Genomic DNA, 15,848 nt, shown 5'->3' with positions numbered 1-15,848 from the left:
AGTTAGTCTACACACAAACCGAGTGACACAGAGAGACAGACATAAGAGTTTAACTGGAACTCTTATCATCTCTAATTGTTGTTATATGCTCTACAGCCAGATGCTGCTCTGTGAAGCCTTGCCCCCCCCTCCCCACACTCACACACACACACACACACACACACACACACACACACACACACACACACACACACACACACACACACACACACACACACACACATGCACACTATGATACACCTATCCAAACACATTCAATAATGTCCTGCCACGTTGACATACACACACACACACACAGACACTCACATGCCTGCTAATATATGTACAGACAGACAGACAGACAGACAGAAAAAGAGTCAGTGTGGTTACACCTCTTCCTCTTCCGTCCCGTCTCTGACATCATGGGGTTGAAAGCTGCTGTCCACAAAAAAAAAAAACGAAAGAAAACGCCACGTAGCATCGCAGCTCTCTCTCTCTCTCTCTCCCTCTAATGTCTCCCTCCTCCCTCTCTCCTCTCCCCCAGCTGTTTGTCGTCTCTGCTCACCACAACTGTGGGAACAGACCGGAGCAGCGGAGCCCGGAGGGACCCAGAGCTGGAGAGCATGGCTGTGGGAGTCGGGGATCCGGGTTCGATGGCTCTGGCCGTGCGGCGCAGCAGGTGTGTTAGTCACGTCGTCGAGGAGGTGTCTGTTCCAGATGCCAAGCACTCCTTTTCCCGCTTCCCCCCTCTTCCTCCTCCCCATCCTCCTCCTCGCTGCGCCCGGTTCCCCTGGTACAGAAGGGTTCTCTGGGGAATAGATGTTAACACATTTAGGAACACCCACACAATTAAAACATAATTTGTACTACGACTACTACTGTTTAATAATTCATTAAACTTTCAATTCAATAACATATGCTTACACAAACAACATTATTCATTATAGTATGATATAATAGCCTAACCCTATTTGTGTGCCATGCCATGCTTTAGAACTTCCTTTGAAGAGAACTCAACAGCATTGTTATTCTCACTGCAGTTGAAGACTTAATGTAGTATTTGTGCGTATCTTGTAGAGGTGTGTCGACTCACAGAGACTGAAGAGGCTTTGAACCATTTGCAGGAATATCTAGGGTTCAAGAGCAATGTACGCAATTAAAGTTCAGTTAATAACAGCTACAAAACTTTAAAGTGTAGAATAAATGATCAAAGTTAGTATATAGTTCAGATAAGACAATCAGAAATATAAATATGAGGTATCAAGGTTTCTTTAACGTTAAGCGTACATTAACGGACTTTTAACATAAATCCCATCGAGCCTGTGCAGGATTATAACCCGGGAGGAGAACCATGGGGTATCCTGTCACGGTGGGAGCATAGGGTTAACCCCGATCGCCCTCCTCCCAACCGGAGAGAAGGGAAGGAGGGGGCGCAGGGGGGGTGGGCCTGGGGTGGGCCGTCCCACTGAGGATGTCTCGTGTGTAAACTTGTCTCTCAGTTAGAACTCCCCTGGCCTGACAACATCTCACTTCTCTCTTGATTGCTGGTGTGAAGCTGAAGGTAAGAGAGACCCTTCCTCAGAGAGCGCCCACCCCCGGGCGGGACCCTGCTTCATGTTTGTGTGCGCTCTGTTGGTTAGTGTGGCGTTGGATTTAGAGGATTACAGAAACCCTTGCAAATCATAAGAGTGATTGTCCAGTCTGTCAGGGTTTGGATGGGAGAATAGGGGGCTGAAGTTCATATTTATGGCAAAAAGTTTTGCAAACTTGAAAGCCAAAAATCTCACAAACGTTTTGCTACTTCAAAATATTAATTCCTATACACTGAGCAAATGCAGAAGCACATTTGTAATGTTTAAATTAGAGTGTTTTGTAGTTTGTTTGTTGTTGTACTTTACCATGTAAAGGAAAGATTTGTGGGTGTTCAGATAAAGAAACTGGTGTTAGAAAAGAAACTATTTTGAGGTTATTCAACCATTTATGTTTGATTTTACAATCACAACACATGTTGAACTAGAACAGGATCCTTTGGTTTATGTGAATGCCCTGCAGGCCTGTTCTCGACCTGTCTTTTAGCTTTATTTCTGTGCGATGACAGGTGAGTTAAACATTGTATATACCGATACATATTTAACTGTCAACAATGTATACATTGCACACACACCCACACACCAAGTTAGCTTTGGACTGTTCAAGAGGAAGCTCTGGTGTTCTGATCGAGCCTGTCTAGAGGCAGTCATCGGTCAGCAAACATACTTTGGTTTAGAGGTTCATTCTGCAGAAAGCCCCAAACAATGAGGAAGTATTGTGTGCCACATAGGCAAGGGGAGGGGAGAGAAGGAGAGGGTGGGAGAAAGAGAGGGAGGGAGGGAGGGAGAGAGAGAGAGAGAGAGAGAAAAGGGGGATGGGAGGAAATTCCACAGAGCCTGAGAAGGTAGTGGAACTGTTTCTTAGTGACAAAAACGTCCCTTCGCACCCTTTTATTTTTTTTATTAAAAGTTACCTCCCTCTAAATCTCTGTCCACCTCGGTGCCCCTCCACCCTCTCTCTCTCTCAACCACCCATTTTTTCACTTTTCTCCATCTCTCATTCTTTCCTTCTACTCTCCACTTAGCCTTTCGCTCTCTCTCCTCCTTCTCCCTCCGACTTTTTCCCTTGCCCTATCTCTCCATCTCTCTCTGTCTTATATCGGGTGTGAAGGTATGCGGGTTGTCGTGGCAATCAGTTCCCAGCTGTTTGAAGGCTTTGTGTCCAGCTGTGAGCTGTATGTCTCTCTCCTTTCAAACTAAACATACATTGACGAGGATATTAGAGGGAGAGATAGACATACACAAACAGAGCGAGGGAGAGAGAGAGAGAGAGAGAGAGAGAGAGAGAGAGAGAGAGAGAGAGAGAGAGAGAGAGAGAGAGAGAGAGAGAGAGAGAGAGAGAGAGAGAGAGAGAGAGAGAGAGAGAGAGAGAGAGAGAGAGAGAGGTGTTGTTGACTTGGACAGAGAGAAACAGAGATTTAGAGAGAGAGACCATCAGAAAGAAGGAGAGAGAGAGAGGGAGGGAGAGAGAGAGAGAGAGAGAGAGAGAGAGAGAGAGAGAGAGAGAGAGAGAGAGAGAGAGAGAGAGAGAGAGAGAGAGAGAGAGAGAGAGAGAGAGAGAGAGAGAGGTGTTGTTGACTTGGACAGAGAGAAACAGAGATTTAGAGAGAGAGACCATCAGGAAGAAGGAGAGAGAGAGAGAGGGAGTGAGAGAGAGGGAGAGAGAGAGAGAGAGAGAGAGAGAGAGAGAGAGAGAGAGAGAGAGAGAGAGAGAGAGAGAGAGAGAGAGAGAGAGAGAGAGAGAGAGGTGTTATTGACTTGGACAGAGAGAAACAGAGATTTAGAGAGAGAGAGACCATGAGAGAGAGAGAGAGAGAGAGAGAGAGAGAGAGAGAGAGAGAGAGAGAGAGAGAGAGAGAGAGAGAGAGGGAGGGAGGGGGAGAGAGAGAGAGAGAGAGAGAGAGAGAGAGAGAGAGAGAGAGAGAGAGAGAGAGAGAGAGAGAGAGAGAGAGAGAGAGGGAGGAAGGGGACGTTTGTTGAATCTCCCAAAGCAGCCTACTTCTCTGCCAGAACACAAATGTTGGAACCCCGTACACTATACATCACAGTACAATGTACATATAACAGGGGCAAGGAAAGTAGGAACCAAAGATCCTGGGAAATTACATATCTGCTTTATTTTCCCCAATCTCTGCGATGCTGACAGAACAGTCGTTGCTTTTATGAAACAAAGTCAATATTTCCAGTAACATCTTGAAGTGGATGTGAGTTTGTTCTCATACCTCCTCCTATAAGCTGTATGGCCAGAAGTTGAGAAAAAAAGTCGGCAGGAAGAGGCTTCAGTGTAACACCTTTTCGACTACCTGAGGTCTGAACAGGAGGGTCCACTGTCATGTCACGTGACACCGCGATCCCCCCCCCCCCCCCCCAACCCTAGGGTGTTTGAGTCCATCCATAAGAATGGGGTGACTTGCAAACTCTCTCCCCCAACGCTGGCCTTTGTCCATCATCCTGAAGGACTGGCCACCGCAACCACCCCTCACCCCCCAATCAGCGTTCCACAGGGAACCGTTCCGCGGCCTCAGGATCTGGTTTCCAGCCCTGGCAGAGAGCTTCAGGACCGGGGCTGGTGGGGGGATGGAGGTCGCACCTCAGGCTGTAAAACCCATTACTGTCTCAGCTGCGAGTTCAGCTCCCTGAAAACCTGGTCTTGTCCTGTATCGGCATTCATATGCTGATATCTGTTTACCGGTATGTAGAATATGAAAGGGTATCCCCAAGTCGTCCAAAAGAAGAGGCGAAACTCAAACCAAAGCCCAGTGGGAAAGGAGAAAACCTTGAGAAGGAACACTCTTACACAACAAGGAGAGAGAAACAGAGAGGAAGAGAGAGGGGAGAGAAGGAGAGAGAGAGAGAGAGAGGTGGAAAGGACGAAGCACTGAAGAGTCTCTGTCTGTTCCCTGAGATTTCTGGATTGGTCAGGCATCCACGTCTGTATGCGTTGACGGCGTGTTCTTGGCGTGTCTACAGGGTGAGCAGGAAGACACGCAGACGGATGTGCCATTCTGTGTGTCTGCCAAACTGCTCTCAAACCCACCTGTTAGGTCACCCCGCCAAGCATTTAGGAAAGAGGGCGAAGGCTGGAGAGAGAGAGAGAGAGAGAGAGAGAGAGAGAGAGAGAGAGAGAGAGAGAGAGAGAGAGAGAGAGAGAGAGAGAGAGAGAGAGAGAGAGAGAGAGAGAGAGAGAGAGAGAGAGAGAGAGAGAGAGAGAGAGAGAGAGAGAGAGAGAGGGGGAGGTGTTGTTGACTGTTCAGGCGCTGTGTGCACCCAGCATTAGCTTGCTTACCAAACACATCTTCCAAATTAAATGTTTTGGAAGGGTCTAAAAAAGGCCCTCTTTATGAGTTTCCCTGTTTGACTAGCAGCGCCTTCCAGATAAAACAGTTTGTTCTGTTCTTACGTCACATCACCCTGGACTTATTAACACCTTTCCGTTGGAAACTTCAGACAGGAAGTCCCGAGACGGAGACTGTGTACCCGTCCAAAACATCGGGCTTCCAGACAGGGAAAAAAAAGAGATAATTATCTCTGTAATCATATTTGACCTTTCCATCTCTGAATCCCCAGTTAGGCAGAGATCCCCAGCTAACAACATGACCCATCATGTTGGTGTTGTTTCGATGAGTTTCCCTACATTCAGTGCCTGCAACGCACCTGTTTTCTTTCTTTGTCTACTTTATTCATCGGAGGAAAAGCCTCTGTTTGCTCCAGAAGTGGTTTGTTTAGAGTCTCGCCAGTCTGGCAGTAGTTTTCCAGGGCCAGACTTTGGCTGGACCAGACCTGGACCTCTGAATAACACAGGTCACCATCATACATGTAGTCGCGTTTCGCCACAATCTGGCCTCAAATCTGGATTAGTAATGAAAGGATTAACTCATGCAAATAGTACGGTTTCACATTATGTCACGTACATTCCGAGCCTCCATCTTGGCACTATTTCTCAATTTTAATAACAATACAACTGGTTGCTTGCTTACTCTAGAACGGTCGGTCCAAAATTTCCCATCACATCATTTATACTAGATTTTACTAGATCCGAATGAAATTATGGATGTCCTACGTGTCTGTCTACCTACCTCCCCGGCTAGATGCACGCACTCATCATGCATAACCAGAGTCTTCCACAAGGCTAGGCAGAACTTTGAATGAAGCTAAGTTAGTCACGTTTTTTGCGACAGTGGCTTTGGAGAGAGGCCTGAATGGAGGTTTGGGATATTTTAGCTGGGATACTTGCAAAATGTTGCTCACTCTTGCTGGTGTCTCTAATTTGCTGAGCTTAAATCTATTTACCGTTTGACATTAACTCATTGAGAACTATCAGAGACACACAGTCTTCTTTAGGCTCCTCCTGCTACTTCATGGAGCATGAAAGCAGTTAAATGTTGACCTACCCTCCACCGTCAGCCTTGTTCAAAGACACTAAGGCAGGTATTCTATGCCTTTCTTTTAACAGATGCCTACATCCGTACTCAGGCTTCAAATATCTTCATCATTTTTATGACAAGCTGTTCTTCAGACTAGAGACAGCAAGAGTAAAGTTCTTCCCCGACCCTCTAATTACTCTGACCTTGACTATTCCAGCCAGTACATGTAGTAAAACGTTAAGGCTGAAGAATGCTAAACTGTAACTCTGTTAAAGAGATGAACGGAAATTTTTAATCCAAATTTACTGTTAAAAGAAAACATTGAACTGAAGCAAAGATGCAAAACATATGAGTCCTGCAGCAAGGATTTAAACTAAATTACAAGCATAAAATGTGTCCAAGGGTTTAACCATTCGCAAAAATCTATGATGGAGGGCAGAAACATGTCTGTTGCTTCAGGCTTCAAAAACAACTAAGCTCTGTCAACAACTCCCAGAATTAATGCAGGTGCCCTGTGTAAAGTTCAGCACATTTAATGGCACCTGTCCCATCTTGTTATCCCATTCCACACAACCCCTCACAAACACATGCACATTCATTGACATACATCCTTGCAACACCTTTAAATGTCAAGCCAATTTTCCCAAATCATAATTAAGTTAATTCTGAAATCGCTCATTAACCATGAGGACAAGTTCAACACCTGTTCAAACAATGTTCTGGTATTCTCATAACGATCCCGCAACTTGTTAAGAACTTCAGTGTTCAGTGGTTGATGATTGCTGTCAGTTTAAATCCTCCAAAGTCCTTGCCTTGAGGTCAGGAATTTCCACCAGTCTCTTAAGAAGATGATCCCCTTTTAGGATCCCCCCAGGTGGCTTTTAGCCTACAAACTATGTTGATTGACACAGCTATGTCTTATTGAGGTGTATTGAGTGTAAATGTTTGTATTTACTACTACTTACTTAACTATTCAGAATTGTACAACTTAGTAATGCTCAAAGAACAAAACCATTCTGTAACTGTATTACAGGGAATCTAGTGACATGACTTTACAGGGAGGAAGGATACAGGCAACCAAACAAAATTATTTGATCCATAGTCTCCATGTCCCCTACCAGCCCTATTTACAACAAGTCCTAAGATCCCCAGTGCTCAACCAGGTCTGGATAGAACATAGCAACAGCTATGCAGCAACATAATTAGAGTTTAGACAGAGAGAGAGAGCGAGAGAGAGAGCGAGAGAGAGAGAGAGAGAGAGAGAGAGAGAGAGAGAGAGAGAGAGAGAGAGAGAGAGAGAGAGAGAGAGAGAGAGAGAGAGAGAGAGAGAGAGAGAGAGAGAGAGAGAGAGAGAGAGAGAGAGCCCGGAGAAGAATGTGTTGCAACAAAGAGCTCTTCTGTTTCATCTAGTAGATTCAGGGAGGAGGAGAGGAGGGTAGGTAGGGTATCATGTCTCCCGACAGTGGTTGTCCAGAGCTTGTGGTTCTCAAACCAAGAAATAGCACGTAACAGTGCAGAATGTCCCTTCCATTCCACCACAAGCCGAGTGGAGTTAGTTGAAGTTATTTGTTCCGTCAAAGCTTCACGGTAACCTATGATGAACATTTGTTGCCCGTAAAAGGTTTAATAAGATCTAGGTGTGGGGAGCCATAGATAATGTCACTTAAATATAAATACATATTTTGGTAATGTAGAAACACTGCACTCTTTCTGTCAGAAAAGGGAAGAGGGTGGGGATATTTCTGACCTTTCAAAAATAAACTGTTAACAAGGGTGCTCGTTTTCTAATCATCAACAGTTATTTAGTACAGCTAATTAAGCAGAACTTATTGGGTTGGGGTTGGGGAATTGAAACAGAGGCAGCACATACAGAGAGTTAGCCTGGGTGGAGAGTTGGACTGGGTGCCTGGTGAGAGAGAGAGGCGTTAGGACACAACAGTAAGGACTCCAGACAGTCTGAGCTCCCAGTAAACGGCAGCAAACACTGAGGGGTTTGTGGACAGAGCTGGATGGCTTCCATCCTCCACTATGAGATGAATGAGTTGACATATTCTAGAGGGCTGTGTTGGTGGATCCCCCTCCGTAGAGGAATCTAGAACTTGGTCACGCAAGGTTTCAATGAGGCACTTTAGTGTTCCTTAATAATAACTTAAATTCATAATCATAATAATTTTCCAAATGAAAGACACTTAAGAAATATTTTCCCTTAAGATATTTTGGCTATGGGTCTGTTATTTTGTGTGTAGTGTATGTTTATTTATGTTTTTGTGTGTCTCTATATTTGTGTGTCTTGAGGAATGTTCTGGGTTTATAAAATAGTGTCTGGTTTCTAGTTTGTAACTGACTGTGGTTGTTGATTGGCTACTGAAGGTGGGTTCTGGTTGGCTACCGACAGTGGTTTCTGATTGGATACTGAAGTAGGTTTCTGATTGGCTACTCTGTGTTTTTCTGTTAGACTCTGAGGATGAGGGTTTGGATCGTCGTCGCCCTGTGCCTGGCTGGCCACGCCATGGCTGCTCCCGTGAGTTTACTGTGTGTGTGTGTGTGTGTGTGTGTGTGTGTGTGTGTGTGTGTGTGTGTGTGTGTGTGTGTGTGTGTGTGTGTGTGTGTGTGTGTGTGTGTGTGTGTGTGCATCAGAGATTTTCATTGAAGAATATTTCTGTGTATTCACAAGTGGGTGTTTGTTCACGTGTCAATATGTAAATATATAACGTGTGTGTGTGTGTGTGTGTGTGTGTGTGTGTGTGTGTGTGTGCGTGTGCGTGTGTGTTGACTCCTCAGACAGAGGAGGAGCTCATCGTGGAGGAGGAGCCCATGGTAGAAGAGGAGCTGGTCGTTGAGGAGGCTGTTCCCGAGGAGGTCTGTTGCTAGCGGTTACACGAGGAAATCACTCTTTCATGATCAAAGTTCTTCAAAACTGTCTCCTGTGACTCTTAATAGCATATTATTTTAGAAACCACGCAGTCCGAATAATGCGTTTGCGGTCACCCGGTCTCTGTTCTACTATGGTATGGCCACCATTGTGATTAATCCATTATGTCCAATAGTTGACTCTCTCCTAAAATTAAATAAATGCAATCCCAGTATCAGGGTTAGGGTTAGACAAAACTAACTATGGATTCAAGAATATTGAAAATCCTCTCCTCCAATGTTGATTTCTCCAAAAACAAAAACTATTTCAGAACTTTCCATCTCACTTTAAACACGCTCACATGAGTGGGATAATCTTTTCGATTGCATCCCAAATTCGTTTATTTGCACAAGGGACTATTTTGAGGTCCAGATAAGCAGCAGCTGAGTACAAGAATGATGTGATTTCAAGGCTTCAGTTAAGAACAACATTGTTTCAGTTGAAACTCACCGATTTTGGAATTGTTCTTGATGCAGATTTTGAATGGAAATTTACGTTGGCAAAGTAACAATGACACAGAATCTGTCATAAATATCTTGCCATTGTTTTCACGATTATCGTGTTTATAAAAAGAGTTCTAGAGTCACTAAAGACTGAACACAGTAACATAACATATAGTTAGTGAATGCATTGTAAATGGGTCTTAACGTCCAGAAGGAAACTGTTTTAATAGCTTCCTGCCACCAAGGATACCACAAACATTAAATATTAAATATAGCCAGCGCGCCAGAGGGCTAGGCTGCCTGATGAGAACCAGATGTGAGAACAAATATCTCTCTCTCTCTCTCTCTCTCTCTCTCTCTCTCTCTCTCTCTCTCTCTCTCTCTCTCTCTCTCTCTCTCTCTCTCTCTCTCTCTCTCTCTCTCTCTCTCTCTCTCTCTCTCTCTCTCTCTCTCCCTCTCACTCTCTCACTCTCTCTCTCTCTCCCTCCTACACTTGTTGTCCTTCAGCGAGGACTCTTAGTGGTTTGATTTTTCCTTCAGGGAACCAGGGCTATTTCAGTGGTCAGGGTTAAGTGGACTTTGGTAGACAAACAGCACTGAAACATCAGATCAAATCCTTTGGTGTTCATACAGCATGTTGCATCCTATGCAGAACGGGCCGCCTTCAATTATGTTTGCCAAACACATTCTTTATAATCCGTCTGTAGTAGGAGTAAACTGTGTTTTGTCTCAAAGGAGGGACATCGGATTGAACAATCTCCTTTGAAAATGTTTGCTACCATCTTCTGTGACAGAAATGAATTATTTTCCTTAATTAAGAGTCCTGACGAATCGCATGAGGTCGTGGTCTGACCGCCAGCTGTTTGACACATGACCTATCTTATGCAGTCGTTGTGATGTCACTCGTCTCTCTGACTGCTTCCTGTGTGGTACCCCCCAGGAGACCACGGTGGGCATCAACCCTGTGCAGATTGAGACCGGAGAGTTTGACGAGGCCATCCAGATCGAGGAGGACTTCCCAGCTGAGAGTAAGTACACGTGACCACACACATACACACAAATGCACAAACTCAAACACACAATCCCACATGTTTGCATTCATTTCAGCCAACTCCACTGACGGCAGCCATGAATTTATTAGCGTTGAGCTTGGTTAGTTTACAGCTGTGTTAGCCTGACATTTACCCTTCGGCCAACAGTAGTAAACTTTAACATACGTACATTACATGATGGTACGCCCCCATCCATGCTGTTTGATCTGAGGCGCCTCGGCTCAGCTCTGCAGGAGGACCGTCGTAATGACTGACTCTCCCAGGGGAGGGCTGTAATCGTCTCTTCCTCTCAGGCTGCAGTCATGTATTTGAGTAGCAGGCCACAGGTCTGCGGCCGCTGGCTTCCTCTGCGGTGCCAACACTTATGGCTGCCAGTCATTCCTGGCGTAAACAAAATGGCTGATGTGTTGATTTAATATAGAACAGAGCGGAAAGGCAGTGCAACCCAAGTGGGGGGAGAAGTAAACATGAACTGAACATCAAAATATGAAACTGATTTACTAAAAGATCAAAGTAAGTGAGTTGTCGGAACATTCTAAATGGCGGAATGTACGAGAAGGAGAGTGTCAACTGCAAAGAAGCTACATATAAACTAAATAAAATATTTAAAAAAAAAAATAGGAATATATTATTCTTGGTGTGTACTGTCAACCTGAGCTAAATGTGAGAGCAGAAGGGCTGTACTAATAGAACGTTGTTCCGTGGGTTCCCTGCAGACCCCTGCTTGAACCACCACTGCAAGAAGGGCAAGGTGTGCGAGATTGACGAGGAAAACAACAGCCCGATGTGCGTCTGCCAGGACCCGTCCAGCTGCCCCGCTGCCGCCGGAGAGTTCGAGCACGTGAGTTTGATTCCCGGCTTAAGCGGTCAAACAGTCCAAATGAAACGCTGTGTGGCCCGACTTTACAGCTTCTTCGCACTTTATATGCCTCCTTATTTTTTGCAGAAAAAAGTACAGACAAGCATAACTAAATTTTTGGTTGAACAATGGGAAAATCAACACCATCTGTGTGCCAGAGACTATAGTCCACTGTATTTTTACATCTTTAGGCCACTTATCTAGTTTAGTATACTAGATAACTGTAGTAAACTAATTAATTAAAATTAAAATATTTTCAAAACCTCGGGGCAGATCTCACTCGATTCTGACAATGTCGGGGCTTTAGTTGAGAATACAAAACATAAAAATATGACAATAAAAGGTATTAATCTGCCCTCCTCTTCACCGTGTCCAGGTTTGCGGAACCGACAACAAGACATACGACTCATCCTGCCACTTCTTCGCCACCAAGTGCGCCCTGGAGGGAACCAAGAAGGGACACAAGCTTCACCTTGACTACCTTGGAGCCTGCAAATGTGAGTGAGACAAAAAGCCTGGTTCAGAAGGTCCTAAATCCAGACATATTTCCGCTCCAGCCCGGCACTGACCTGTACTGGTCTGGGTTCTCGTTCTGGCCAGAGTCTAACATCATATCCTGAGTTGTTACATCACTTCCTGACCCAGACAGCTTGTGTGCTGTTGTTGGAAGCACAAACACTAATAGAAACGAGACAGAAAGTGTTCTCTTCTCACCAACATTTAGTATTCCTTCACGTCCAGGTGTCATGCTTCTCTCATGGAATAGAATGGAACAGAAATGAACAGAAAATCGTTATCTTTGAAGTGTAGTCTATGTACGACCTAGGGGAGTCATGGGAAAATGGGAGGAGCCGTAGGGGGCCCAGCACCTAGCGCTACCCTGACAGGCTTCAACACGGCCCTGGGAGAATCCGCCCAGACATGCAGTCCTCCTCAGGTCTCTTGCTGGAGCTCAAACCCAACTCCCTGGTGGAGAGTAGGAGGTGGTGAGATGGGACCAAAGGGATAAGATGGAGAAATGTTTGCTTTTTAACAAAAGAACAGCTGGATTTTTATTTAATAGTGGGATATTTTGTATCATGTTCTCAATTTAATTTCTCACTATGTTCCTCTTGACAGGGACATGGTTGGCTGAAAGGTTTTTGGATTCAAACCCTAATGTCCACAGTTTCAATAAGCAAGATGCCTTAAACATCCTGCTCTTTAATCTAAATCAATTTAAAAACACAATTCAAAAAACAAGGATTCACGATCCCATGTTCCTTAACTGTATGTTCTAACCTAACTGCCTCATGTTCTTCGAATGTACCTGTATAACCTGTTACTGGTCTTCTACGTGTTCAACTGTATGTCCTATAGTGTTCTATGTGTGTTTCTGTATGTCCTGTATCTGTAGCAGATTCTATGTATGTTACTGTATGTTCTATGTATATAACTCAATGTTGTAACATGTAGCTGTAACTTCTTTGTGTTCTCTGTGTGCAGTCCTGGAGACCTGTGTGGACGCTGAGCTGAGTGAGTTCCCCCTCCGAATGAGGGACTGGCTGAAGAACGTTCTGGTCACTCTGTTTGAGCGCGACGAGGACAACAACCTGCTCACCGAGAAGCAGAAAGTCAGAGTACGTCTGAGTACCTTCATACTCTCTGTACTATTAGTACTAAAGGAGTATTACTTGAAATAATACTAATTACTAAGTATTAGAGAATAAGTATTAGAGAATTACTAATACTTTAGTAGTCTGAACATTTTATACTTTGAATATTCTAAATGATCTGTACTTTCTGAATACTCAGAAGGTATACAGCTTTGAATACTCTTGTCCTCTGAATACTTTAGTACTCTGAGAACACTAGTCCTCTGAATACTATGATCTTCTTAATACTGTAGTCCTCTGAATACTGCCCTTATCTGAGTACTCCAGTACTTTCAATACTAGTACTCTGAAGACATTAGTTCACTGAATGCTCTAGTACTCTAAATACTCTAGTACTCTGGCCACTCTACGCCTCTAAAGGCCCTGGATCCTCTGAACACATCCTCTGTGTTGGCCGATGTGTGGCGGAGCTGTAACCCGGGTGTGTTCAATGGTTCAGGTGCAGAAGATCTACGAGAATGTCAAGCGTCTGCAGTCCGGAGAGCACTCCCTGGACCTCCTGGCCCATGACTTTGAGAAGAACTACAACATGTACATCTTCCCCGTGCACTGGCAGTTCGGAGAGCTGGACCAGCATCCCGCCGATGGGTAGGTTCGCACCGAGTTATGAACACGCATTCTTATTAACAGACATAGACAAGCATTAACCTTGACACACACACACACACACACACACACACACACACACACACACACACACACACACACACACACACACACACACACACACACACACACACACACACACACACACACACACACACACACACACACATTATGACAGCCGTACAAACAACATGGCGATATGTGAGCAACTTATATGTTTATTTCTCATCCCATGTACTCTGGAAGGTATATCTTGAAGGTTAATAAGGATGTTAAAAAAGATTAAGATAAATATATCCCCTTCCTCCCTCCAAATAACTGTCACCACAAAATTGCAGGTTTTATGCGTGTAAACAACAGAGAAGTATTAAAGCAGTACAATATTATTCTCTGTGTAATGGTGATGTGGCAGTATCTCAGTGGTAAATATCCATTTAAACTTGATGAAACCGGACCGGTCAAGGCAGTGGGTTTGCGCTGAAGCGCTGGCCATTTGACAGACACCGGTTTGGGTGTTTTCCCTGGCAACCAGCGACAGGAAATGACATCATCACTGTCCACTTCGCCAGTAGCCCTGGGAACCACAGCTGTCACAGTCAGCCCATCATAAATCAAAACATTAATATCATATTATTAAATAACTATTAATTTGATAAATAATAAATCGTTATTATATTTTTTGCATTTGCCCCATTATCTGCATTAATGTAGCATTAGCAAATATCTTAGCATTCAATGTGTGTACATGCGTCTGTGTGTATGTTTATGTCTGTGTGCGTGTTTTTGCAGGTTCCTGACCCACACAGAGCTGGCCCCCCTGCGCGCTCCTCTGATCCCCATGGAGCACTGCACCACTCGCTTCTTCGACGAGTGTGACGCTGACAGCGACAAGTACATCGCCCTGGAGGAGTGGGCCGCATGCTTCGGCATCAAGGAAGGTAAGGGCACACACACGCAAGTACACTCACGCAAGTACATACACGCAAGTACACAATACACACACACACACACACACACACACACACACACACACACACACACACACACACATCAGCCAAAGATCTTTACTGAATTCACCTATCCAATCCAATGGATGTCCTCTTGACTTGTAGACTATCATTTGGGGCCTAACTTGGACAGGATCCATAATTCTATACTACTGAGTAAATACACATATATACAGAGTGTAGCATTGGCAATGCATGCATCCATAGTTTATGCCAATGTTCTCAGTAGTATAGCAATATGGGAACATGTACAACACGCGCACACACAATCTTAACAGAAAAACACCATCTTGTGATCTGCTCTCCCAACCCTTGTCTCTTTGTTCCTTCCACAGAGGACATCGATAAGGACATGGTTCTGTAAGACAGTCTTGGCGATTCCTGGTTCCCTAGTAAATTAAAAAACCCAGTAATGGTGCTAACTGCAGGTTATTTTTTTTTTCTATAACAACCTCTCCTACCTATACCACTAAAGCATTTGTTAGAATAACTAAAGAAGTGCACAATCTGTACACACCCAAGGTGTTTACAAGCAGCTTCCATTCATTGGTTAAAATCAAACTCTCCAAAAAGACAATTCAAATGACTTTAAGATTAATAACATCAGACGTAAATGTGTTCTGTTCTGTTTGTCAGCTCTGTACCATATCTAATGTGTTGGTTTTTTGGTAATTCTTTCGGGCAATTATCTGAAATAGAAACAAAACATCCTGCAAAGAGACCAAGTTGTAAAATTAAAAAATAAAGTTTTAAATAAATAATTCCCTCAGCTTGCTTCCTGACCTCGGACTAGTTTGGTCCTCTTCTGGTGGTGCTGTTTTTTTTCGTTTGTGCGTGTCCTTGTTTCTTTGTGCATCTCTTTTTTGACTCGACTACTGTTTCCCCTCATAAAGTCAAGAACCAACCTTTTTTATTATTTTTTAATATTTGGAAAATTAAAGAAAAGATGTATTCTGTGACATCATTGAAGGTGGTAAAGAAATTCAGGGGTAAATTTTGCATAGAGTCAAACACGGGTTTTTGAGTTGATGCTTTGCCCAAAGGCCCGCTTGGACTTTATGACACTCCAGATATACCGGCATTGATATTGTTTCAACATGTTATAATTAGTAGACGATCTCGCAGGCTGAGAGATTTACTTGCTCTTGAAATGTTTCTGCTGATATCTGCCGTGCATCGTTGAGGCACGACAGAACTATTTCTATGAATAAAGTACTCCAAAAACACCCCGCCATCTCCGTCCTCATACCTTCCTGTCCACCTCCGCTCCCACGGACGAGTCTGGGCAGGGCCCCACTCACTGACATACCAAGAGACGCGATGGAAACAACTGCTGAGCTCTGATTGGTTGGTTTGCTAACGGGCCCTACCCTATTTTACCAC

The 15,848-nt window shown here is 44.2% G+C and overlaps 1 protein-coding gene across 1 annotated transcript; it reads left to right on the top strand.

The window, feature by feature from the left end:
• The first annotated feature begins 1,408 nt into the window (after positions 1 to 1,408).
• Positions 1,409 to 15,691, top strand: sparc (secreted protein, acidic, cysteine-rich (osteonectin)). Its single transcript, XM_030367470.1, has 10 exons — positions 1,409 to 1,540; positions 8,388 to 8,453; positions 8,714 to 8,791; positions 10,227 to 10,314; positions 11,055 to 11,179; positions 11,574 to 11,694; positions 12,683 to 12,816; positions 13,292 to 13,440; positions 14,248 to 14,396; positions 14,801 to 15,691. The coding sequence occupies exons 2-10, from the start codon at positions 8,397 to 8,399 to the stop codon at positions 14,827 to 14,829; spliced, it is 930 nt and encodes a 309-aa protein (XP_030223330.1). The 5' UTR covers positions 1,409 to 1,540; positions 8,388 to 8,396; the 3' UTR covers positions 14,830 to 15,691.
• The last annotated feature ends 157 nt before the right edge of the window (positions 15,692 to 15,848 follow it).

The sequence above is a fragment of the Gadus morhua genome, chromosome 10 (assembly GCF_902167405.1).
Source record: "Gadus morhua chromosome 10, gadMor3.0, whole genome shotgun sequence".
NCBI lineage: Eukaryota > Metazoa > Chordata > Actinopteri > Gadiformes > Gadidae > Gadus > Gadus morhua.
This window is presented reverse-complemented; position numbering and strand designations above follow the sequence as displayed.